The sequence below is a fragment of the Pocillopora damicornis genome, chromosome 5 (assembly GCF_964200805.1).
Source record: "Pocillopora damicornis chromosome 5, jaPocDami1.2, whole genome shotgun sequence".
Classification (NCBI taxonomy): domain Eukaryota; kingdom Metazoa; phylum Cnidaria; class Anthozoa; order Scleractinia; family Pocilloporidae; genus Pocillopora; species Pocillopora damicornis.
In genome coordinates, this window is record NC_142674.1 from 17,224,840 (window position 1) to 17,250,885 (window position 26,046).

The 26,046-nt window shown below is 38.2% G+C and overlaps 2 protein-coding genes and 1 long non-coding RNA gene across 4 annotated transcripts; 2 read left to right on the forward strand and 1 right to left on the reverse strand.

Annotated features, from left to right (window-relative positions):
* The first annotated feature begins 1,623 nt into the window (after positions 1 to 1,623).
* On the forward strand, positions 1,624 to 7,566 carry LOC113665030 (uncharacterized). Its single transcript, XM_089207412.1, has 9 exons — positions 1,624 to 2,493; positions 2,607 to 3,647; positions 3,955 to 4,050; positions 4,150 to 4,288; positions 4,480 to 4,573; positions 4,693 to 4,858; positions 5,359 to 5,500; positions 5,670 to 5,921; positions 6,146 to 7,566. The coding sequence occupies exons 1-9, from the start codon at positions 2,393 to 2,395 to the stop codon at positions 6,683 to 6,685; spliced, it is 2,571 nt and encodes an 856-aa protein (XP_089063538.1). The 5' UTR covers positions 1,624 to 2,392; the 3' UTR covers positions 6,686 to 7,566.
* On the reverse strand, positions 3,883 to 11,142 carry LOC149045697 (uncharacterized). Of its 2 annotated transcripts, none has more exons than XR_016186903.1 (4): positions 8,208 to 8,350; positions 7,528 to 7,864; positions 7,172 to 7,218; positions 3,883 to 5,265 (listed from the first exon to the last, which is right to left on the reverse strand). XR_016186903.1 is itself a non-coding variant. In XM_089207413.1 (4 exons), exon 1 carries the CDS (start codon positions 11,140 to 11,142, stop codon positions 8,743 to 8,745), a length of 2,400 nt encoding a protein of 799 aa, XP_089063539.1. In that variant the 3' UTR covers positions 3,883 to 5,265; positions 7,172 to 7,218; positions 7,528 to 7,864; positions 8,415 to 8,742. The 2 variants fall into 2 exon arrangements, 1 of the variants encoding a protein (XP_089063539.1); XM_089207413.1 differs by lacking the exon at positions 8,208 to 8,350 and adding an exon at positions 8,415 to 11,142.
* LOC149045698 (uncharacterized) lies at positions 8,279 to 11,761 on the forward strand. The gene is made up of 2 exons (XR_016186906.1): positions 8,279 to 8,377; positions 8,840 to 11,761. It is a non-coding gene; the product is annotated as an uncharacterized LOC149045698 (long non-coding RNA).
* Positions 11,762 to 26,046: the final 14,285 nt, after the last annotated feature.

Genomic DNA, 26,046 nt, shown 5'->3' on the forward strand with positions numbered 1-26,046 from the left:
CAAAAGGGAAAATGTGAAGCCGTGAAAGAAAGCCAGACTGACTAGAGATGTTTTCGAAGTTTTCGGAATTATAGTTGTAGTCGGATCACACGAGTAATATATTTTCAATTTCTCGAATGCTAGCTAAAAATTGATTCGTAAGGGCCTCTCTGGGCTATCTGCACGTGTTGACAAAACCAGAATTCTCCTAACAAAATCAAAGGAAAAATTGTCATGACAAATTGTTGTCTCGATTTTTGCATTTTTTAAAAATTTCAATGCTGTCAATTTTTTTCGTCAAGGCTTGCTTTGCTCATGAGACCAGCCAGCATATTTTGCTAATGGACTCAAATTCTAGTTGCCAGGATTTATCGTACGTCGTTTGAAAGTTCTAAAACCCACGAGTTTTGCAACAAAAGAAAGTAAAAGCCTTCTTGATAAATTTTAGTCAATTCAATAACAAGCTGGTGGTAGTTTTTACGACAAATGGCGTGGAACACTCAGTCCCCTTACACTACCTCACTTTTTCCATTGTGCTCTGGATGCTCAAAAGTACTTTTACTACATTTCCAGTGTTTTCCAGCTGTTCCCATGCTTAGAACATATAAATATCTGTTTTGTTTTCCGTTTCGAGGCCAAAATGACCGGACCAAAACAAGCTTAGCTTGTACTCATAGAAATCAGGGCTGAAATACCCGCAGCCACAACAATCTTTGCTTTCTATGAATCAAGCAAATATTTTAAAAGATAAGATACTCAGTAAAAAATTTGAAATTCGTAAGTCCATTTTAATAGCTTTTGATTCTAATTCATTACATTATCAAATTTTGGTTCTTCGATGTTGGTCATCTGACAAGGGAAAAATTGCACGATCACGTCACGCAATACATCATGCTGGGTTTGTCCAGTTGATTTTGATGGTCGTAGAGAAACGTCGAGTTTGTTGGTCAAAACCGTTGTGGTCCATAATACCGTAAAATCATTAATGATGGAAAAAGATTTTTAGAAAGGAGGGCTAGTTCATCGCGTTCCGTGTGCACAATCTCGGGCGAAAATGCGAAAATTCTTTCCGAGTGTATGCATGTTGTTTTGGTAAATAAAACTGTAACGTATTTCGACTTGTTTGTGGGCCCTTTTAAGCGACGCGATATGTCTCTAATGACTAGAGTGACAAATTTTATTCTTTAATTTTGATCTTCTCCACACTGTGCGTAGTTCACGACCAGATATTTCAATGAAAACTATCTCGAAGGCGCCTTCCGATCACCTTTGTCTACTTTGTAAGTCACGCAAGCGCGCAAGCGTTACGACCGATCACGTTTACGCAACGTTTTAGGACAACTCGGCATCTATTCTTCATTCAGTTGTTATGAAAACCTGAAATCCTCAACGTAGAGGATAAACAAACGAAGTTTGATCGGTCAAAAGGAGATCTTGGTCGAGTTTCAGAATTATGCAAACGATCATTCACAAGAGCGCAATTAAGCAAACACGTGGATTTGCGTTGTCTTTAAGATGTTGGTGGATGAAAGCTACCGATATACCCATGGTTCTGTGGCAATCTTTTAGCCCGATTAACGCCTGCATTTTGAGAATTCTTTGGTACAAATTGGTGAATTTTGACATGCAAATAAAGGTCGAATGAAGCACAGGCGGCCCAAGCTCACGTCTCGAGAAAAAGCCAACGATGAATTCATGAACGCGTCACGCGTTGTGTGACTCGGTGTTAAGTTACGGGAGGAACCGTTGAAAATTTGAACACGTTATAAGGCATAGTATGGGGAACGACATATGGTCGATTTACAACGATAAATATTTCGAAATCTGAATATTTTACACGTAAAATCAATAAAAACTTACTCATGCCCTGTGTATCCGTCGTAGTTTCTAGCGATTTCTGCTGTTTTAAGCTTGCTTTACCATCATTGTTAACCATGTCAAAAGACGAAGTCAAGGCTGCACACTCCGATTTCGACCTTGGTCCACGCGGAGGTGATTTGCGCCCCGAAAATCCTCCCGATCGGCATTTTTCTCAGCCACACTTTACGATCTAAGATCGCTGCACCCTGGGACATGTCTCAATACCAAAACTTCACGCGCATTTCGCTGGAAACGAGTGTTTTCTACCTGAATTTCCAAGTTCGCTTCTTTCTGGTTATGCTTTGAACACGAAGACTGGACACGGCCGCGTAAAAGACTTGGGTACGAGGTCAATTTTCTCTCTACCGCGAGTGGTACGGTCGATTAATGTACAATACTTACCCCATCCCCACAGAGGCACCTCGCCTTAACCTATTGTGCTAATCAACCAATCAGACAGCGAGTCCAAAGTAAAACGGATAAACAACGTACAAAATTTGAATATTCTGCGGGGTTTTCTGTGAGCATCTAAGCTTCGATTATTTTCGCGAAAATGCTATCGAAGAGGAAGAGATGCGGTGAAATTAACGGCGAAGCGAATCAGAAGAGAGTAAAGAGTGGCAAAGTTTCAAGTTTGCACTATTGGAAATTTTGGTGAGTCGAAATCCGAACGCTTTCTTTGGTATACAAATTGAATGTCCGCATGTGTAGTTTATTTCAGTATCCATTCAATTCAGTTTAAAATATATAATTTTCCTTCGTTGCAGGTTCATTTCAAATTATGAATATGCTGAAGGTAGCCTTACCTTTGCTAGGGACGTGATCAGCCACAGTGTGGCTGACAAAGAGAATAGCGAATCGTTAACTTCGTTTTCGAAAATTACGTTAGGCGAAATCATAAAAGATCTCTGGGGTGAAAGAGTCAAGCACGTGAAACGTGGACCACGAAGCGATCGCAAGGCTGCGTACTTAAATATTAGAAGGTCCGAAGGTGGTATCGGAAAATCGTTGGGTTTCACTCTGGAAGAAATTTCAATTCCCCAAACCTGGACAAGGGAATGTGTCGCCCCAGGACATTACATTTTTTCTAGACGTGAAAAAATGGACTACAATTCTCAGCGTCTGACCCTGGACTTGTCGGTGAAGTTGTCTCAATCTTTTCAGGCAAGCTACACCATTAGATCTCATGGTTCTTTTGTTGATTTGGAGTCTGTTTTGAGAAATTATGGAAGCACAACTCCAGCATTTCCTGGGCAAATCCCCTGCCTATTGCAATGGTTGGAAAACCTACCCATCTGCCTTGGATTTGTTCTGGAAAAGGGTGAAGCAGTTGTTACCCTATCCCCATACACAACAGGCCAGCTTCAGGACCTTGCAGATTGTTCCAAGGAGCCAGAAACGAGAGTGTTTTCTGACCTTTGTCTAGTGGTCTGCAAGTCTGGGGCCACCAGTCAATGCCTTAATTGTCGCACGCTCTTTAGTCTCAACAGACGGCGTCAAAAACGAATTTCTAACAGGCAGGTCATTCCTCCCAAATGCAACAAACGGTTCCTGTCTAGAGAGGAATTGGTGGACCAAGTCGCTCAGGAACAAGCGAGAAGAAAACATGCAGAGGAGAGGGAGAGATATTGGCGCAGCAAATATGACAGCGAAGCTTTGGTGGTTGATGAAGAGGATAATGCAGACCTCGATTCAATGTTCTGGGCCACAAAAAAAGAAAATATTCCCAAAGAAATGGAATGCCTCTGGGAACAACAGAAAAAAAATATTCAGACTGCTGGCAAGAATGGTCACAGGTGGCATCCTAAGTAAGTTCCCTCACCTCTTTACTTTTGATGCATCCTCAAAGGGTGAGGAATAATTTAGAGTTACATGGACCTATGCTTCAAGTTATCAACAATCCAAAGGGAATAAGAAACCCAAAACTGTCCCTTGAAGCAGGAATTAAAGCAACCAAAAAAAAAAAAAAGGGGAATACTGATTAACATCCAATGTATACCTTTTTTAACATCTAAAGTTGCTTTACCAAAAAATGAAAGATCATTGATAGTGATATAAAGTAATATTATTCAATGTTTTTTCTTTTCATTTAAATTCTTTTTGGCTTTATTATAGGATTATCCGCTTGTGTATAGATTTATATACCAAGAACCCACATGTTCTTGACCCATTAAGGCAGTTCATCAAGTTGCCAAGTAACAAGACAATCAGGCAAGTGTCAATGTCTATGTCTAGGTTTCATTAAAAAAAAAAAAAAAATTTACATCTGAAAACTAAGTCTAACACATTTTTCCATGTTTTCATTATAAGGATGTATAAAAACAGAGTCCAACAACAAGATGGGTGGAATACTGAGATATTGGAATGGTGCTTGATGGAGGCAAAAGCAAGAAACCTCAAAGAGGAAGACTACTGGGGAGGATTTGTAATCGATGAGATGAAAATTCAGGTGCATTATTAGGCTGATAGATTTTTGAAAATGCTCTGTTTTATAGAAGGCAAATCTAAAAAAAAAAACAGTTGTGATGATTTTTTGATTATACCTTGGGAAAAATGCACTCTGAATTGCAAGATTCATAAACCCATTTTGTTGTTGTGCTAGTTATAAGTTCTAACATACATTTCTATATAAATTTTCAGGAAAATCTTGAAATGGTAATGAGAAACGGAAAACACAAACTTGTTGGGTTTGTGGAATTGGGAGAAGCCCATGATCACATGGAGAAAATACTAGGTGAGATTTGTATACTGATATGACCACAAAATCTTTTCAGCATTATCCAAGTAAACAAAATATCTTTTTGTCCTAACTTTGTAACTGCAGAGTGTAAAATGTACCTGTTAACCTTACAGGTAATGCCAAGCCCTCACTCGCCACACATGTGCTGCAGTTCATTTTCCTGAGTGATTGTGGATTTCGATTCCCAATTGCCCAATTTCCTTCAGGGCACTGCTCCCCAACAGACCTCTATTTACAGTTTTGGAAGGGAGTACAGAAGATGACAGAAACAGGATTCAGGTAATTAACTATTTATACAATATGCCCTTTCCTAAGTTAATGACTACCAGCTAATTGAGCAGATGTGAGAAAAGAAAAATTATATGGCAAGCTTTACTATTGCTAATATGTATTACTTTGACATGGATACCCAAAGAATTTCCTCTAAAATGTTTCATAAAAGTAGTGGATTGTATTGATAAATAGTAGTGTATCTAAATTTCCAACTTAAAACCTATTCTACTAGAGCCTACTTAACTTTCATCAACAAGTACAAGTTGAGTAAAAAAAAGATAATAATAATAATAGATGTCAACAGATGTCTAGCAGGCATAACAATTCATACCATTTGAAGTGTATTTCATAATGAAGATCACACATGTAGTGGCAGTTTGTGAATTGGCTACAACTGATGCAGCATTCACAACCTAAAAAAGGAATACAGAAGCATAATATAAGACTCAGTCAAAATAAAAATAGATAAAATGCAACTGATTAACTTCAAAGTCTTCTTTTAATAGTATATATTGGTGTATCCTTGATGGTGCTGATTGCAATCGCCAGTTTATCAAACTGCATTTTGAGGAAGACCCTGCAGCCAGCAACTTCGCCACAAGAAATCTACACACAGGAGATCCTATGGTGTTTATCATGGATTGCAAGGTAAAATGCTACTCTTCACTTGCCAATAACTTACATAAATCCATAAATTTATCCAATTGGGTGTCTCCTCTGTGATTGATCTTAAGTTTGTAAATGTACATGTACTTTTCCCTGTCTGATGTTATGTCATTCAACCACTACTTAAAGATAAATTTCTTGAATTTTATAGCATAATTTCAAGAAAATTCGCAACAACATCGAGAAAAGCAACCAATCAAAGAAACCAAGGTGCTTGAAGATTGGAGGCAAAAGTATAGTCTGGAGGCAGTGGAAAGATGCTTTCCATTGGGATCAATCCCGTTTTTCCCTTCCACTGCACGAAAGGCTTACACTCAGCCACATTGAGTTGGATCCTGCTTCAAGGATGAGAAATCACTTGGCAGAAGATGTTCTTGACAAAAAAATGCTTTTCATGATGCAGGTTAGCATTATAAAGATAAATGATGGTTTCCTACAAGTAAACTATTTACTGGTCAAATGCTTGTTTTTTTCATTCCCCATTTCCTGAAACAAGGCCACAGTCAAAATACTGGTAATAAATCCTAACCAATTTTCAGCCACATATCTTATTTCCTCGCATTCTTAATAATTCTTAGTAATTTAGGTTGCGGTAATTTTTTGTTTTGTTTTGTTTTTTTTTAATAGAGTTATCGAGATCACATTATAGCCTCCATGGAAGGCCAAGAGCTCGACAATGGAACCCCCATTGACTCTGCACTTCGGCTCCTGCAGCACACTGCAGAAATAGTTGACTTGTTCAACTCGAAACGTCCAATAAGAAACATCAGGGACATCAGGCTGAAAAAGTTGAACAGTTTTTATTCTTTTATGTTGGATTGGAGAGAGAAGAGCTCAGATGACAATTCATCCTTTATCTCTAGTAAATTGTGGTTCGATATACAATCAATGTGCCTTGGCTTCCATGCCCTGGTAAAAGTAAAACTCCAGTATTTCCCACATTCATGCATTAAGCCAGCCATTGTTAATCAGGATTGTGTGGAAAACCACTTTTGTCAAGTAAGATCTTGCAATGGTCAAAACAATAATCCAACATACAATCAGCAACAATCAACACAGAATTCAATTCGATTTGGACAAACAGTTATCAGCAGAAAAAGCAATGTTGGAGTACACTCAATAACTGACTCTGCTTGTTGCTTGTACATACCCCAAAAATCTTCGTAATTTAGTAATTTAATGAACAGTAATTGAATGAATAATTTACACTAATTGTTTGGTTTTGTAAATGAATGTCTTGTGGCCAGTTAATGTGTTCTCATGTTTTGGTAGTCACTTTCATTGCTTGTAGTAAGGTAGATGCACTTGTATTTATTTATTTATTTATATTTATAATAACTTCATTTGCCTAAATAATTAGTATTAGAGAGGCATTGATCAGTTTGTTTGCGATTTCACAAATTTCATCTTAAAATAACTTTACTTTTCTTTGTTAATACCTATTAACTTAATTTAGAAGAGTATTTGTTCCAGTACTTTCAAATTTGATGTGAAAAGCTAGCTTAATGGAGCCAAACCTTCATATATTTGGCAATGACACATGTCCTTTTTGAAATAAACTCTTGTTTTAAAATTCTCCACACTTAAATAAACATGAACATAATAACTGTGCTCAACAATGACTAGAAAAAACTCTGAAACAACACTACTCACCTTTTTAAGAATATATTTTCCACTACTACACTAGACAGTTGGTTCCTCTGTGAAAAAAAAAAATTGTGGAATGGGAGTTATTACTTGATTAGACTGTACTACATGGATCCCCTTGATCTGTTTTCAGGAAATATTTCATGTTATCAGTCATCACATTATCTCCAGCCACATTTGTTAAAAATTTTTCGGAGTGCACCACTGCACACCTCTTGAAACCTATGCCCTTTGGGCATTCAAGCAAGCACCAGCTACTTTCAAATGTACACACATTATCCTCCTTGCTGAGCTCAAGTTTTAAGCAGAGGAAAGGACTGATAAGAAAAAGACAAGATTTTCTATAAGCCGAGTATGTGTACCTGATATTTGGGAACACTGTCTGGACACTGAAGATAACCTCAAACAAACTCTTCCCGTTGCTGCATCCATTTCGCTACTAACAACAGTGTACTGTCGGGAGTCTACTGCAGAGGGGACTAACATGCCTCTTCTGGAAGTAATGGCTAGCGCCAGCCTTTGGCCGATGGTAGTCTTGTTCAGTCGGCTAACATGGGGAACTCCATATGCTTCACAAAGCTGGATTAACTGGAGCCTCGTAAAAGTGGCAGTCAGACCATTGTGATTATGTTTTTCTGCAAATCCAATAAGTCTACCATTGGAAATAGCTTTTGCAGGAGAAGGGTCCCTTTGTATATCCTGCAATATGAGTATATGTTGGAACTAGGTAGCATATTCGACAGTATCCCTGTTAAGAGTCAGTACTTGTTCTTATCTCTGTGAACCTTAGGAATATATGGAAAACACGGAGAGAGATTTGCTAACCTTGGATAACTGTATGTAAATCATGATTAAAATTACAAATATTTCTGTTGGAACAGTGCTTCATGTATTAAAATTTGAGCTTTCTAATGATTTCCTTCAAGGTTTATCGGAGTTTTTAAATGCTAACGTAGCATTCACTTAAAAGCAATAAATAATCAAATTTCACACACGAGGCCTGATAATTGCCCCATTTTTGTCCCTTATTCAACGTAATTACCAGCAAGAACGAAGCAGTTGTGATGAATCACTTTCTTTCGATCCAACAGATCAATGTTCTCCAAAACAGAACTAACATTGCCCACAGAATCCGACACATACAGAATCACCACCTGCGAAATCTTAAAGAGAGAGCATATCTGCTGTTTATTCGCAGGCGCAAGTGGTATGGTACGTTGCCAACTGCGAGTATTTATGCATTATTTACCTGAAATGGAATTCTGTCATTTTTCTGGGAGTGCCTCTTGTTTCGCTCCATTACTCTTTTCCTCAGCTCTGCAGTTTTTTGAAGGCGTCGTGCCATTCTGTAGTCGCGGAGATATTGGCACCCGCCCATTTTGACGTAACGCTGAATGACTTTTTTTCTTATGTTTTCGACAATTTCCTGAAAATCAAATGGGAAAAGTGTTCCAGATGCTATTACCAAGGATCTTCAAGCAGGTTTCGTATTTAAGTTTCAAATGTGGCCTATAATCTTAACTCCTAAATTAATACGAGCTTTGAGGAATGATAGAACCGTTAGAAAAAGTATTATTTCATGTCATAGCTACCTTTCTTTTACAAGCATCATCTGAGGGGAAACAAGTTATCCAGAGGTTTTCTAATTCCTTGTTATTCACCATCTCTTCGTAGGCATTCGTTATAAGATGTTCTTTGAATTGTTGAAGTTTCTTGGAATTCATCAAATCCACTCGAAGCTGTTCCATGCGCATGAAAAACATGTAACACTCATCAGAAATATGGACAAGTCCTCTTTCTCTAAACTGTCGAGCTTCTGTGACTGCTAATGTTTCCAGATGCTTTGATTTTTCCTTGAGTTCTTCATAGGGCACGAGAAGAACTTCCTCGATTAGGTCACAGCTTGATACGTGTTCTTGAACTTTGCTTAGTGTTCGTGCATCTTTGGTGTGCATGTTATCTCTGGCATACCGCCTTTCAGCTTCAAGGGTCATCCTGATTGCCCACCCACCAACATGTCTGATTTTGGCCTTTCCCGGATCGGTCATTTCAGAAACATCTAATCTGATCGGCTCTTGCCTTTCTTCATCGATAGAGTGGGAAATGACGTTTACCAACTGGCCAAGGAACTTTTCAAACAACGTCGTTCCGATCTCTGTGGCAGTGGTCCTTTCTGGGCGGCTCACATGTGTGCTGTTAAAAAGACCTCTGACATATTCATGGAAGAGAGGTGAAATGAGGAACTTGTGAAGTTTAGTAGTGCAGCCCGTGAAACCTGCGCGTGAGATGTTTACAATGACCTCATCAGGGTTTTCGATAATGTGTTCTTTAAAAATTTCATGGAAATGAAACCATAAAAGATTGACAAAAGCTGCTGTCTTGTCTCGAAGATCTTCTTCCAACAACTTGATACAACTGTTTTTGTCCCCTGCAAACTCATTCAACGGCTTTGCAATTTTCATTGACGCAAGAATTTTTTTAATGTCAACAGAGGATGGAGGGCTCCATAGTTCCGAATTGGGCTTCAACAATGCGTCATAAACCTGGACAATGTCCGTTACGGGTGCATCATCGTCTCTCTCGAAATAAGAAGCAACAGGCCCATCGCTAAGTTCCTCTGGAAAAGTGCACGTCTCATCGCAATCATTTTCCTCCAGGGAAAATCTGTCGTGAACTTCAAATAACTCTTGTGATAGATCTTGATTACGACAACATTTTAGATCTTCTTCTAGCTGTCCGAGGTCAGTTGAACATTCACGTAAAACTCGAGAGCTAGGCGGGAGCAAGCTTTTTGATCTGAAGTTTAAAACTTGGAGATTCTGTGGATCCTTTACTCGTGATAGTGCCACGTATGTTAGTCCTGGTACAAATTCCTTGGAGCAGTGGACGACGGCTGCAGATAGAGTCAACCCCTGCGACTTGTGACAAGTCACAGCGTAAGCCAACACAATCGGAAACTGGCAAATACTGCCTAATACATTTCCTTGCTTGTTCCTTTGAAACCACGTTTGCCTTTCGATCGTAATAGAACCAACGCCCGAAAATGAAACTTGCAGCCTATCTCCAACACACTCCTCAAAGATTCCTCGACTACCGTTTCTTAATTTTTCGTTTAAATTCCACACTAGCATAACCGGACAGCCGGGCCTTAGGTGCAACACTGAAGAACCCGGCCAGTCCATGCCTTGAGTTTGATCGGTGTGCTCAGCCTCGAAGGTGTACTCAGGGAAAGGGAGATCCTGTAAGGCCAGGCGATTATGTAATGCTACCGGTAACCTTTTGAAATAGATGTGGCTCATCTCGTCTTTTGATATCTCGAGGGATCTTGAAAGGGAGTTGATATATTCAAAGTTCTTTTCGCTACACTGACCAACCCTGATTTCTTTCAGTGCATCGAGAAACTCTTTGTTTTCTTGTCGAAGAACAGTAGTCAGTTCGTAGCGGTGCGTTATGGCACTTTGATAGATCGGCGAATGGAACATGAACATACCCTCATCATAAACATTTGGAACTGGGCGTAATTGGAGGAACTCTCCAACTAAAATGACTTGCCTACCCCCAAAAGGTCGATTACAATGAAAGTCGCTCAGACGATGGTGTATCGCATTGACCAATTCGAGCATTCGCTGGCTTGACAAACTGGCTTCGTCCCAAATCAATACATCTGCCTTTTTGACACGTTCAATGACAGCGCAATTTTTTGTGGATCGTTCTACCAGCTGTTCCCATGATAGGTCTGCAATTCCCAATCCATAATAGGAATGCACGGTAGAAGCGACACCAGGATCGTACACTGTGCATGCTATACCACTGGAACATACCACAGAAACCTTTTTTCCAGCCGCTTGAAGATTGCTTATGATTTCCCTTACAACAGTAGACTTACCAGTTCCCCCTTGGCCAGTCACCAAAAAGTTATGACCCTTACAAGCCAAGCGTACTACCTCCGCCTGTCCGTGCGATAAGCGAACGCTCATATCGACGAAATGCCAGTAACCACCAAACTACTCTACTGAATATTACAAAGAACGAGTTTTCACAGGAAGGAAAATTATGAACGCTAACACAATGAACTTCATTTGACAATCTGCGAGCTAATCGAAATTTTTATTGTCCTTTACAATGGATTTCCGGTGACTAAATAGACATTTACTCCAACGTAAATTAGGAGGGTAGATCATGAGTAATTCATGAGTGAGTCGAATCTTGAGGGTTTTTCCATTTTTCCAGAAGTCTAGTGACATCAACTGGCAAAACATTGTAGTTTGATAGGCCATGCATGGAAGGGTAGATGCAATCGACGTTAGGACATCATGTGGACAATGGTATTTACATTGCGGTATGTAAGACTTCACGTACAACGTTCGCTTTAATTACAGTCAATTTCAGGTGGCGAAATATTTCACCTCTCCATGAATTTCACAAGAAATCTACGTGTAGGAAAAACTAATATTCGTATCGGATTCCGACGTCAAACTTGCGAAAAGTTATGATACCTAAATATTTATCCTAGGTTCGCACTAGGAAATTTGTTCTCTATTAATATAAGCTTTTCACCCGTGATTTTATCAGTAAAGTTCCCAAAATGAAATATTAGGATTTTCATCTTGAAACTTTGCCACTCTTAACCTTCTGATTCGCTTCGCCGTTAATTTCACCGCATCTCTTCCTCTTCGATAGCATTTTCGCGAAAATAATCGAAGCTTAGATGCTCACAGAAAACCCCGCAGAATATTCAAATTTTGTACGTTGTTTATCCGTTTTACTTTGGACTCGCTGTCTGATTGGTTGATTAGCACAATAGGTTAAGGCGAGGTGCCTCTGTGGGGATGGGGTAAGTATTGTACATTAATCGACCGTACCACTCGCGGTAGAGAGAAAATTGACCTCGTACCCAAGTCTTTTACGCGGCCGTGTCCAGTCTTCGTGTTCAAAGCATAACCAGAAAGAAGCGAACTTGGAAATTCAGGTAGAAAACACTCGTTTCCAGCGAAATGCGCGTGAAGTTTTGGTATTGAGACATGTCCCAGGGTGCAGCGATCTTAGATCGTAAAGTGTGGCTGAGAAAAATGCCGATCGGGAGGATTTTCGGGGCGCAAATCACCTCCGCGTGGACCAAGGTCGAAATCGGAGTGTGCAGCCTTGACTTCGTCTTTTGACATGGTTAACAGTGATGGTAAAGCAAGCTTAAAACAGCAGAAATCGCTAGAAACTACGACGGATACACAGGGCATGAGTAAGTTTTTATTGATTTTACGTGTAAAATATTCAGATTTCGAAATATTTATCGTTGTAAATCGACTATATGTCGTTCCCCATACTATGCCTTATAACGTGTTCAAATTTTCAACGGTTCCTCCCGTAACTTAACACCGAGTCACACAACGCGTGACGCGTTCATGAATTCATCGTTGGCTTTTTCTCGAGACGTGAGCTTGGGCCGCCTATGAATGAAGAAGAGTTGTATGAAAAATACTTCTGCTGAAGTTTCCATATTTTCTCACTGAACTGATTTAAGGCACCTTGTAACTTGTAGTAAGATAGAATTGCGTGAGCTATATTATTGCAGTCGCTGCGCGCTGGACAAAATCTGTGAAATTTACACTTTCGCTCGCTGTCCACACGGGTGTACTAGCCAAAAATCATTTTTGGCTTCTAGGGACCCAAATAAAGAGAATTGGAGAACAACTAAACTATTTTTGAGACATGTGTCCTAAACCCTTTCCATGGGCAAAAAATAAAAGAAAACTTTTTCCCGACGGGAAGTTGAGAGGACCGTTCTTAGCGAGAGCGGCACTTAATAGTTATTAGCGTAATGATTGTCACTGACTTAATAAAATTGCTACAAACAAGTCGAGTCGAGTAATTGTTTTTCGAGAAGAGTAAATATTTCAAGGTTTTTACCATACATTACATTAAGAAACAATTCAAATTGTGTTTACTTTGTTGCTCCCAGAATAGCACAGACAGTGTTAAACATTACGCGAAAAAGTATAAGTTTTGATTGCTATCAAGCAATTAACTTCACAAAACATCTGAAGATTAAAATGTCCTTTTTGGGGGGTTGTATTTAATGATTATAGGTATTCATCAAATTGCGTTTGTACTCTAGTGTACTTACTTCCTTTTCTTTCTTTCTGTATTTTCCTTTAAATCTTGCGCATTGACCCAAATTTGGGAAATTAGACAGTAAGTAACATTTTCATTCCTTCTAAGTAGCTATTAGTTAAGATAATGTTTTCTATAGGATTGGAATTGCTTGAGGCAAGTTGAATATCTATTTTGATTTTAAATGTAGTTAACAAGTGAAATGTAGTGCAAAATTTGTTTTCTGCCTGTTCGTAACCTCTAATTGAGTTTCATTGACTAATTGTAATACTTGTTCTAGTTTGTTTACTGTCTCTATAATTTTCGCGAAAAAATTTGTGCAACATTTTCTGACCAGTTCAGATCTTCTTTTCAGTAAGTTGAAATTTCGGGTGCTTAAGACGCATAGTGTAGCGGCCGACACAAGCGAAGCAAATTTCAACGACAACTATGAGTTTCGCCGGTGAAGACGCACTATGAAGCGAGGATATATTTTTCGGAAAAGACTTGAATCGTTTTATCAGCGTAGTCGAGGTATCCAAGTACTTATCGTAAACTGAAATATGAAATTATAAGGAAGAAGCAAAGCTAAATTCTAACATACGGACCAACATTCCAATCATTCCGATATAAAAGCAAGATCCCAAAAGACTAGCTAAAACTTTAAAACAAACTCACAAAAGACTATCTTCAAGGATAAAGGAGAACCGCTTGCAAACGAATTCTAACAAAACTATTAACCGAGTGAGAAAAAACGAGCGGCTTACTAACAAAGCATGAACAACGTAAGCCACGTGTTACAAAGTTGCAAAGAAACTGGTATAAAAAACTGGGCGAAACTACCGAAAGACTAGATGTTTAAACAAGTACGAAGAGAAGGAACATAAGCATAACATAACAGTCCCGCTTGTAAAGGTTTGACCAAAACGAACTTCGAGATAAGGTGGGCAAAAGGGCGCTTTTTGATAAACACGTCTTATCGTTAGCCCAACACAAGATAACTAACTAAAATGCGGTTCTGGGTGGAACTTAAAGATCACGTCCCTAATGGACAAACAGTAACGTAACTATTGCGGTTTAACACGTTTAACACGAAACAAACTTATAACAAATCAATGTCCGGTAGCAAAGGCGTGGCAGCCGTTACACATAGTTTCTTCTCGTGATCAGTAAAAGCGCAGTTCGAACCGTTACTGAATTTTTTTAATTTGAAACTTGAGTGTTAAATTCTGCTCGCGCAGAAAATTTCAGTTAGATGATCGCTTAGTATGTGAAAATCCAGTTACAATTCATCTTGTCTAGAATTTATATTTTGCGTAGCATATCTTTGCTTAGAGCACTTCAGGGTGAGTTAAACAACCTACGCACGGCATGTTCAATCTTTTAGTTAGAAAAGTAGAAAATCACTCACGTAGGAAAGTTTCATTGTGTAGTGGTATTTGCCTTTTTCCTTTTGCGATCATTGGCCTTTCGGTACGTTTAAACTCTAAGCAACTCATAAACTAAGTTATACAATACGGTGAAAGAAAACAAAACTCTATATTTTAATAGAATTTTGTTTTCTTACACCATATCAAGTATTTAAAAGCATCAATTTGTTGCCTTAGTATTATTATTTTGTATGAAACACTCAAATTCAGCTAACAGTTTATTTCTGTTGCTCTTTCCTCTGTGAAATCATGGTTTGTGGACAATTTAGCGGGTAAGAAATGATTTTAGTTCATACATAGGTCATGTTATTGAGCAAAACGTCAAAAAAAAGAGAAAATTAAACAACCGAAGCCCTTTGCTTTTATTTTGTTCAATTAAAAATGCTTTGACTCTCTTACCTTTGCGAGGTATATCAAACATAATTATAAGTTATTTTTCCTTTAAAAGTCAGTTAGTATCAATTGTTATCTTTTGCTTTTTTTTTGGCAGCGAAAGCAGTGTCGCTTTATTATTTTATTATAGAACATCAATCGTTTTTGCAGACGTCAAAGTGGTTCATTTATCGCTGTCCACAAGAGATTGTATACTAATTACTATCTCTTGTGTCCAGCTTATAACCTCTTGTGTCTGCAAGATATTATAATCTCTTGGTGCCTGAAAATATGCTCAAAGGCATAAATTAATCGATTTTATCATATAGCCCGTCTGGCCCAGCTCGCACAATTCCATAGAAAAGCTGATGTGTGTAGGGCCGGACGGGTTGTTGTGAGCCGGCGCCAGTTTCTCGAAATGCCCAGTAACTTAACGGGCTCGAGGCAATATTTTAAAATCAAAATTTTAGGAAGAGAGAAGCGGCCTGACAACCTTAGCATTCCATTTTGCTTCTTTAGCTAATAGTTTTATTTTAGAATTTTTAAGCTTTTGAAACCTCTTAAAGGAAAGTAGAACAGCTTCACGTTTTTCGATGAAATGTGAGTTTCCTGTTCTAGGACAGAAAGGAAAAGTATTAATTGTAGAATCGTTTTTGTGGTTATTCCGCGCGCGCCGGTCTATCGCGTAGTATTTAAGAAAAAAAAAATTCGAATTTTTCTAACACAAAATTCATACGATAAAATGCGTAATGACTGTGTTAGGTCGGGCTGGATGGGAAATATTTGGCTCTCGGTCATGGCACTCGAACCTCTGTGCTGTGCTCGGTCCGTACGTCATAACCTCGAGCTAAATATTTTCCCGTCCTGCCCTCTTACTGATCAGTCAATTAGTTCACAGTATCTCACAACGGCTTTAAACTGATAGTGGATTTGAGTTGATTCGTTTTCTCTTCTTTTCCATCGGGTTCACAAACGTCTCATTGACATAACAGGTCGTAAGTAGCTTTTTCTTTACTTTTCGTCATTCATTTTCACATTTCTAACAAACCAGGTACTATTCGACAGTCATCATGTGTTAGACTCTCTTCAGAATTATCATCATTTTTGCGAAAGAGTAGATTTGTAAAAGAAAAACGCTTTACTTACAATGAAGCGGTATAGTTTTCGCCCCAATTAATATTTTTGATTTCGGCCAAGAGTTATACTTTGGCAAAATGTCCTTTTTACTATTGGTGGCTGACAGCATGTTGAAGACTCTTATCTGGTCAGACTTCCCCACTGACTGCCAACATGGCAACCATTGAAATACCCAACAGTTGTGGCAAGTGTAATAGGATGCGTAGTCATACTATTGGCTGTTCCATTAACAAGACTCTTTTACTTAACGATACCAAACTGAAGAACAATGTAGGCAATAACAAATGTGCATCACTAAAATATCTCTTTTTCTTATTTCCTACCTTAACGGGCAAATAGATCGTAAGTATGTCTTCTTTTTATAGTTATTTGGCGGATTTCACATGTCTTTTCACTACTGCAGTAACAGTCATGTAACATATATGTGTCACTGTCGCTTACTTTTGTAATAATGAAAGCTACAATTTCGTTTTATTGATATTATTATGGATGAGAAATCATGATCATCAATAAACATGGCATTCTGATATTCGCCTTGCATCCTAACTTATGGTTGGAAACTTGTTGAAGTCGTTTTGAACTAGGCTCTTGTGAAAATACATATTCAGTGTGAACCATAAGTAGATAAGGATCAGATTTTGATTCAGTGGCTCAGTTTACGAAAAGATTTAATGTCGTCTGTGGTAGACTGTGAAATTGAGGTGTTAGTTACTTGAAACTAATTAAATTAAAATTAAAGCCATAATCATGAAAATGGTTTCATATCAGAATTATTTGTAGAGCAGAGGTCTTAGCCGACTGATTAATGAATATCAACTCTCTTAGCAGTTAATTACTTTTATTTTATTTATTTTTCTGTCCTTGATGTATTTTTTTCTTATTCCTTGGCCTTGGCAACTGTGAAAAACGATTAGGACGTAAGTACATGTTTCGCTGTGATTTAAAGCATATCTATTTGCGTGGCACTTTTACAGTACGTTTACGTTAACATATTTAACTAAAGTACAGGTGATAAACGAAAGAAAAAGTGCATAGCATTTCTCAATAAACAAATCAATGTTTTGAGCAACAGATGCACGTTTTAATTTTACTTTTTTTAATAAATTTTATTTACATGCCACTTCTGCAATCACTTAGCTGGTAAGTTGAATTTAGTTTATCTCGCGCAATTCTTATTCTTGATAATCATGCTCAAGACAATTAAATTTTCCTTTAGTACCTAAGATCCTATTTACAACCGGACTGCGTATGAATTGTTTACTCTTTTCGGAGTGCATGTCGATTAAGTGTTGTAAAAACAAAGCCAGGTTATTATCACGGCGAATCAGAACAACGAAAAATCACTGGAGCCTCAAGAATCTCATATTCAAAGCAAACATTGGCATTCAGGACTGGAAAACGCACGTGATCATGTAAAATCAAATTTGCTGAGAAGCTGAAGTGCAGGACAAGGCGTAGCAAAACTCCGATGTTACCAAGGATTACTTCTGAAACTCCCATTGAAAATCGCTTTCGCTTACAATAATACAGTTTTAACCAATGAAATTTATGCTGACGTCCATCAATGTGTTTAAGTTTACTTTTATGCTTTATTTTGAATTTTGAGGTCAACTCGTGCTTACGGTATATTTTTATTGGTAAAGACTTCCATGCATAACTGGCCTCTCATCCTGTGATCGGCTGGTGACAGCTGATGAGGAACATTCGATTCAGCGACTGAATCTCGTCCAAGACTGCAAACAAAAAAGTTCGCGGTGTCTACCTTAGGATCATTATAAGGTCTGACCAAAGCAGAACAGAATTAAAACAAATTTTAACATAAGTAATTCAAGAGCTGGTCATACTACACATAAAATCGGCGTGAACGAGGTTAAACAGAAATTTAGAAATGCAATCCATCCTTGATAATTTTCTCTTCAGTTCTGAAGAATCTTTTTCCAACATCAAATCCTTCTCTGGGAAATGTAAATTTAGGCGCTAATGCTCGCTTTTCATGTGCTGAGAAAGTACTGGAACCTTATTCCTTTCCTAAAAAAAAGGGGGGGGGGTAGAATTTATGATGAATTGTCATTTCATAACTTAAGCTATGTTATTAGATCATTAACTGCTCCTCCTTTCTTATCTCGTCTTTTCTGTCTAGCCAAATTGGAAGGTAATTATCAATATCATCCGTTCCTATAAATAAAGAACTCTCCTGTGGCTTAATATACACTATTGACTCTCTGCACCGGCTGATTACTGATCAGCAAATTGCAATCGTAAATAGCAAGGAAATATCTGCGTGTGTATCAGTGACAGTTAGTGATAGCTGTTAATGTTATAATGTTATTATCCAAACGATTTTACTGAAGTGGAAAGTATTAGTATAAAATCAATACCTAAGTTCTGTATTAAACGATATTTGTATTATTATCATCAGATATAAGTCATACTTGGCTGATTTTTTGTTTGATTGACAAATTCTTTTACATAATTATTGATTTCAATGTAAAATAATAGCCGTATCAAATTCAACAAACTGGATGGTTCAAATATACACATGAATAGTTAATGGATTAACATCTTTTCAAAATTGTTTTCCTCTTTCACGACGTTCTTTCCGGATTCATAAGCGGGTGAGTGCGACGAGTTCAGTTTGTTTGTTAAGCTAATAATGTGTGTAGTCAAGTATTCCAAGGCTATATTAAGCCACTTATTTACTCACCGAATGTGAATCTTTCTTTTCATGTTCACCTAACATCCTCATCCGAACTGATTTAACAGATTGTGAGTAACTATGCTTAAACTATCATTTATCAGTACGCGGGATAAAGGGTCGATGGTTGAACAAACGAATGGATCTTAATAGGGGAATTCAGACAGGATACTCTTCTCTGAGTATCATTAGATTTATGAACAAGGATGTTGCATAGAAATAAAACTTTTAATTGTTATAAAAAGTGAATTTCAACGTTTCAGGCTTCGGCCATCAACTGGTAAAACTTTTACAATAAAGTTGAAAATCAAAAATCGAAAACGTTAAAATCCTAGTTTGTTTCTTTTAACATTTTTGCACAGTCATCCATTTGAGCAACCCAAAACAGTGCCATTTTACCTGGCTTTATAACATAATAAATCCGTGACTGATGTTGAGAAAACACGAATGAGGCTTATAAATAGAGTGCTGTAGGTTGGGTGATTTATAAGCTTCAAGCCATCAATCCTTTTTAACCTGGAGATGTTAGTTCGAAGTCTCCATGGAAATTAGAAACTGGGGATATAGACACTAACAATTACGTATTTTGGTATCCTTTGACAAGCAGCAGATTAATGCAGCAAAGGAAGTAAAGAGCATAGGTAGAGTGATATTATGACATATGACCCTGTGCGCACAACTTATTGTTTTCAAAGGTTGTATGGCGTGGTCATCTTGGAGTGGCGTCTGCGAAGAATGCAACGAGTACCGGGAAAGAGTCGGTAAGTGACAAGAGGGAGTTTTGGTGAATTTGTGACTCACAAGTGCAATGTCGGGTTTTCGCCATTGTTTTACAACTTCAAAAAACTATACAGCATTTATAAACTTTTATTCAAATGGATAAACTCTTGTGTATAGATTGTAATGATAACTAGGCAGGAACCTTCAGCAGTTATTTTCAAGGGATGTTTTCTTTAATAGAAATAAGATGACTTTATCTCCAACCCTTTATTACCTTTAAAAGATTATCTGGATAACCTTACTTCTAGAATTTGACTGCTCAAGAACTCGGGAATCACGGCCTTGTAAATGTGAGTAGTTTTTTGAATGAGGGGAAAGTAAAAGACCCATCTTTTGGTCGAAAATGCTGTACAGATATCCCTCAACTGTCCTTTTATTAACTTCTAAACTCTGTAAAATACACTTTGTTTTTACCAAACGAGTTAGTAATGTAGATTGGCCACCGTAAGTAGTTCCCAAGCTGATGTCTCGAGTGTTAGCTCTGACGAAGGGCTAACGGTCGAAACGTCAGCTGAGAAAATCTTTATGGTGACCAATTTAAATTTAAATTAACCCTTAGCTCAAAACTCAGTCGGTTACCTCTAAATCATCGCCTTAGTTTAAATGCTCTTTAAGCGGCCTCCCTACACCTGAGATACTCTGGACTAAGGCTGGGTTGAATCTTGGTAACAACAACATTCTCACGATTGATCAAGTGAGTTATGGAAATCCTGGTCAATAACATGCAGCGCTAAAAAAGTGAAGGGAAAAATGAATCAGCTTTTCATATTACGGTGACAGGTAAATGTTGATTTACTTCGTGGATAAATTTAAATCTCTAGTTAGATGAGAAAAAAAATCGATTCTCTGGCACCAAATCAGATTTAAGGACTTAAAACCGCAAAGTTCAAAATTGATTAAGAATAATAAAAAAAGTACTCAAATGATGATAACCAGCTAAAGAGCGAGAACATGCCAACTTATATATGAAATGTAAACGAATTTTGTGTTCAGACAGACGTAATTAATTTTTAGGAAGCTTAAACCGATTGTATTTTGGGAGCGTCGAGCAATTTTGACTTTAGAGATATCAACAGACCATAGTTTGTCACGGCATTCGTTATAAAAATTCGAATTGACCTTTATTTCTGCTTCTTAAATACCAATGGCAGACGAGTCATGATTTCATGTACGTTTTTAGAAGTGGTAAAAGTATACGTGTCTCAGTATGTCAAAGCGGCTATCAGTGCATCATTATTTAGTTATTCTATTCCTATATCAAAAGTGAAGAAAACCAATTGCAAAATAAACTTGGATTGAAAAAAAGGCTTGGCAATAACGTTGTTGGCTTTTATTTTGAAACTAGTTAATTTAGGGTTGGATAAGGGAGGAGGGAGAGGGGGTTAAAATGGACGATGCGACCCTTTGTTTAGCTTGGTGATCTTTTTGCTTCAAGGCTCTCCCAAGATCACTGAGCCTCCGAAAAGCCAATTTCTTACGGAAGGATACCCTGCAAACCTTAAATGCGTAGCCTCAGGCATTCCAACACCAACCTTGGTCTGGACTTTTAATAATGGTGACCTGCCATCTGGTATGAATCAAATCGGTGACGAAGGAGAATCATTGCTAGTTTCGCCAAGTGTTACGAAATGGATGAATGGGACTTACAAGTGTACAGCAAAAAACAAAGCAAACACAACCAGTTCCTCAGCAAGTCTGCGTGTTTATGGTAAGTTCGGTTATAATGATATTGATGATGATGATGATGATGATGACGACGTTGATAATGACGATGATAATGTTGAAGATGAAGAAGAGAAATAGGGAGAGAAGAAATTAAGACAGAAAAATGAACTTGTAAATCCATGGGCAATAGCGACGGAGGAAAGGAATAGCGCGAAGAGAATTTAGGCAAACTCGGCCCAGTTGTATAAAGGACAGATAACGCTATCTAACTGTTAAATATTTATCCGGTGAATGTGTGAAAGTAAAACATAAAGCGTTATCCACCAGATAGAGTTTTATCTTGTGGATGGTGTTATCTAGCCTTCGATCGACCGGGGCGTGACCTTAAAAAAACGGGTGATACCAATGCTTAACACTAATGTCCTTGGATCGTTATGATTACAAACGCAAAGAACTGCGTAGATCTGAGTAGGAAAGAAACGCCAAGGAAAAAGGACAGGTGATGGCGCTATAGAGAGTTGATTGATTCGAAATACTTAGCAATATGCAATGTTCTCCCACGCTGGAAAAATCTGAAGAAGAGACTTCCGAGACGGAGAGATCCAGAATCTCAGAAGAAAGAAAAAACGAAGCAAGACGCAAAAGCCAAAGTTACATACGACACATAATTGGTACTCTCTATATTTAACAACAAAACTAAAACAGAGGAAACTAATTAATTAAAGCGAATACGCTTCTATCCGTGACCGAAATCGGAGGTCGAATAGCGATTAAACATTCGAAAGAATTCCCTCGCACCCTCAATTCTCTTAGATCTCTCCACAAAGTTGAATTATGGCTTTGTAACTCATAATGTGACTCAGCAAATGAGGATGGAGAATATCACAGAGTCAAGATTTACAGAGTTACAAGCTGAAAAAGAAAGAAATAAAACTTCCTTCTCAAGCTGGTCCAAGAAGCCGAGAGCCGATCAAATGGTGCATATCGCTTTTTTTACGTGTGAGGAACCACTTATCGTGCTTTTTAACCCGTAAAGCGTGTTATTCTTATTAATCCTTCACTGGCATTGTAGAATTATAAAAATCGGCTCACAGGACTGTCTATTAGATCAAATTAATTACAAAAGATGACTGAGGAACCTCTGTGGAGAGTTTTGCGAAATGGAAAGTATGCAGAGCAAAAAGAGAAAGAGAAAACAACGATTCGGTTTGTACCAGAAATCTCATTGGTTCGCTGCGCACACCTGTTCGATTTCCAATACTACCAACTTGTGCGTAAAATATCATACGGACAGACTTTCCATGAAGTATTCTCTATCGATTGAATTGTCATAACAGCTCTTGATTCTAGTTCCGTCGATGATATCCACAATTTTCCATGGAAATTTAACAGTGTCAGCTTGAGAAAATATTGTGAGTCCACTCGACAAAATGTAGTAAGTCCACTCTCCTAAGGAAGTGATAGAAAACCACCTAATGAAGTTGTTGTAGTAATTTAGAATTTAGACGGACGCAGAGCTGGAAAAGAACGAAACTTCGTGTTGCATGACTCACTTGTTGTGTCCTTTTGACACAAGGGTGCAGAAGAAAGAACAAGAGAAGATGGAACATTATCAAGACCTTAACTTGAAGTTCAGCGGAGGATCTGGGGCGGTTGAAAGTATAACCAGGAAATTTAAAACATATGGGCTTCAAGCCTGTTCTGAAACTCTTTTGAAACCTCACGAAACTAACAAGGAAACACTTTTCTTTTTTTTTTTTCATTTAAAGCAACCTGTTCGAAGCATTCCTATAAAAGAACGCATTTGACTCGTTTCGTTTCCATGTTTTTTTTTGGAGTGTTTTAATGCAGTTGAGGTTTTAATGTGACACTAGCATTCTATCGAATTGCCCTTTTTCAACGCAGGAAAAGCCTCTTCTCAAGTTGTTACAAACACAAACCCAACACTTACCAAAGGAGATGCCCTGGAGTTGACCTGCAAAGTCAACAAAGAAACAATAAGTATAAAGTGGAAGAAAGATGGAGACCCAATAACAGAAAGAGCAATTATAGGTACCCGATTAGATGAGAAAAAGAGTAAACTGGCTCTTACTAGTGTTGTGGAAGAGGACAGTGGTAAGTATTCTTGTGAAGCACGTAACAAGCCAGGAACTGTGGCTCGCTCTTTTGTGACAGTAAATGTCAAAGGTAAGTTGTTTAAGGAACTACATATTATATCAGTTATTAACCATGTAAGGTCGTTATTATAAAGTACACGTCCGCCTTTTATGTTCCTCACAAACTTTTCCAGTGGTTTTTTGGTCTTCTGGGAACTAGAAATTTGAAAGGAATTAAATTTGAAAGAAATTTAAAAAAACTGTTTCAAAGCGAATTTGAAACAGTAGCAGCATGTTATACATATTCTATAATTCTTTCACCAATCTTTCTCTTTCTGTCTACCTGTTTTTGTAAATCAACACATCTGCGTCTGTTTTCCCAAAGGTTATTCCCGGCCACCCAACGCGAGAAATGAACACCGTAAATTGTTGCAACAAAAAAAAAAAATAGCTCTCTATCTGGATAGTTGGTGACATTAATTTTTGTTTTTAATGCCGACCAGCAAATGACTTTCCTACCAAACTTCTTCTATTATTGTATTTCAGGAAATTCAGAGGCTCCCTCCAGCAGCTCACCTCCCTCCAGCAGCTCACCTCCCTCCAGCAGCTCACCTCCCTCCAGCAGCTCACCTCCCTCCAGCAGCTCACCTCCCTCCAGCAGCTCACCTCCCTCCAGCAGCTCACCTCCCTCCAGCAGCTCACCTCCCTCCAGCAGCTCACTGGAGTGGTACTACATTGCGGGACCTTTGGCTGCTGTCGTTTTTCTACAGGCGTTCATTTCATACATTAAAAAACGCCGTGCGACAGGTAAAATGTTACCATACGAAAATAAATTGTCTTCATATGGCAGATTGTGGCTTTTAATACGTCAGTGTCTTGGAGCACGAAGGAGCTATTTTAAGCAGGTCATATTCTGCATTTCCAGCACTGATTTTGAAGGTACCTCTACAGTCTCGGTAAAGCCCATTACTAATCAAATTACGAAAACGTTACAAATTATATGAAACTAATTACCATGATAACCCACCTTATTCCTTCTCCCGTTGTTTGACAACAGAGTCAAATATAAGTTACACGTGGTTTCTGAGTCGCAAGCTTTAACTTAGTTAATAACGTCATTCTTACTCACAACAAAGCGATTTCTTTCACCTCTTTCCACATATCCTTTGATAATAGCCCCACCTGAGGTGCCACCTAGGCTGCAGTAAGTGAATTGTCTCTTTTTTTTTCTAATGCTCAGTTTGAGCGTGTGGTTATTTCCGAAGTTTCTAACTCTTGAATAAGTCTCAGTAGAGTAATGACAAGCGCCACTGCTGAGCAAAAACCACCTAGAACACATGGTCCAAAATAAAAGATTTTTCCTTTCGAAGCAGCGGCAAATTTCGAAGCCGTTCTCATCAAATGGCAGTCAAATGTTTCTTAACATTCTTTCTATTTTGGATTCGTCCGACCTTCACTTGTTTTGACAGCTTGTTTAGTATCTTTTTTTTTTTTGTAACCAGTATGCTGAGTTGTGGGTGGCATACCTGTAAAGAAGAAGAGAAGCTTTGACCCTTCGTCACTCTTTGTTACAGAAACTACAGTTGAAATACACTTGGAGTCTTGTAGACAAATTTAAAATACCACTCGATATATCGATTGTAGACAATACTTCGGATGGTTTTGGTTAGTATTTCATTTCTCGCGTAGGGACACGATATTTATATGACGTAAAATGCCGAAAAACACAGTCGGCGCTAGGTTATCTTCATGAGAGGTTTATTCAATCCTTTTTTTTTTCAATAAAATCTCCTCTCTGGGTCGATGAGTCGGAACAACAGGTTCAGTAAATTGGTATCCAAATGTCACAAGTGATAATTTTCTGAAGCACCCGGAAATGAAATGAAAAATGAAATGAAAAGAAAAAAAAATTAAAGTGGAGATATAGAAGATATCTTTATCACGTTACGCTAAACCAGATTCAAAGAAGGAAAAGATAGATAGGTAACACGGATAGTTAAAGTCTTGTTTTCATCTGCAATTATTCAGTAAAGGGGAAGATGAATTTGAGATGGATCAGCTGAACGTAAACACAGATGGATGGGAGATTGCAGCTGACCGCCTGAACCTTCGTGAGCATATTGGCAAAGGGGCATTTGGTTCAGTGTGGCGAGCGCTACTGGGTCGTTCCCGTGGCAGACCTGGAAATCGCACAGTTGCTGTCAAGTGCTACTTACGTAAGTACTTTTTAGATCTTTTTTCCACTCAAAGCTTAATTCAACTATCCTTTATCAATTTTCAGTGTTTTTCATCTTCATAGAGAGCATTTCTCTTAGAACTCGCTTAATTAACCTATATGATATATAAAATTGATAGTTTAAAAGCTATGCGCTGTTAAAATGATTTACCAGCTGGCATGTCAAATAAGTAGCGAAGCGTTCCCCGAGGGACCAGTCGTCAGGTAATTTGTCACATAACGCAACGAACATATAACAGAACACGATTATCATTTAGAGTATAAGCAGCTGTGGAGACAAATGGAAATTTATTGATCAAATTGCATTAAGGCGTATAAAAGCGGAAAATACTACAATACTAAAAATTTCACTACTTTCGCGCCACCTCCAATCACCCGCTGTT

Coding starts and splice junctions, on each gene's coding strand:
- LOC113665030 (XM_089207412.1), top strand. CDS start 2,393: ATGCTATCGAAGAGGAAGAGATGCGGTGAAATTAACGGCGAAGCGAAT. Junction 2,494..2,606: donor TTGCACTATTGGAAATTTTG/GTGAGTCGAAAT, acceptor CCTTCGTTGCAG/GTTCATTTCAAATTATGAAT. Junction 4,289..4,479: donor TCGATGAGATGAAAATTCAG/GTGCATTATTAG, acceptor ATAAATTTTCAG/GAAAATCTTGAAATGGTAAT.
- LOC149045697 (XM_089207413.1), bottom strand. CDS start 11,142: ATGAGCGTTCGCTTATCGCACGGACAGGCGGAGGTAGTACGCTTGGCT.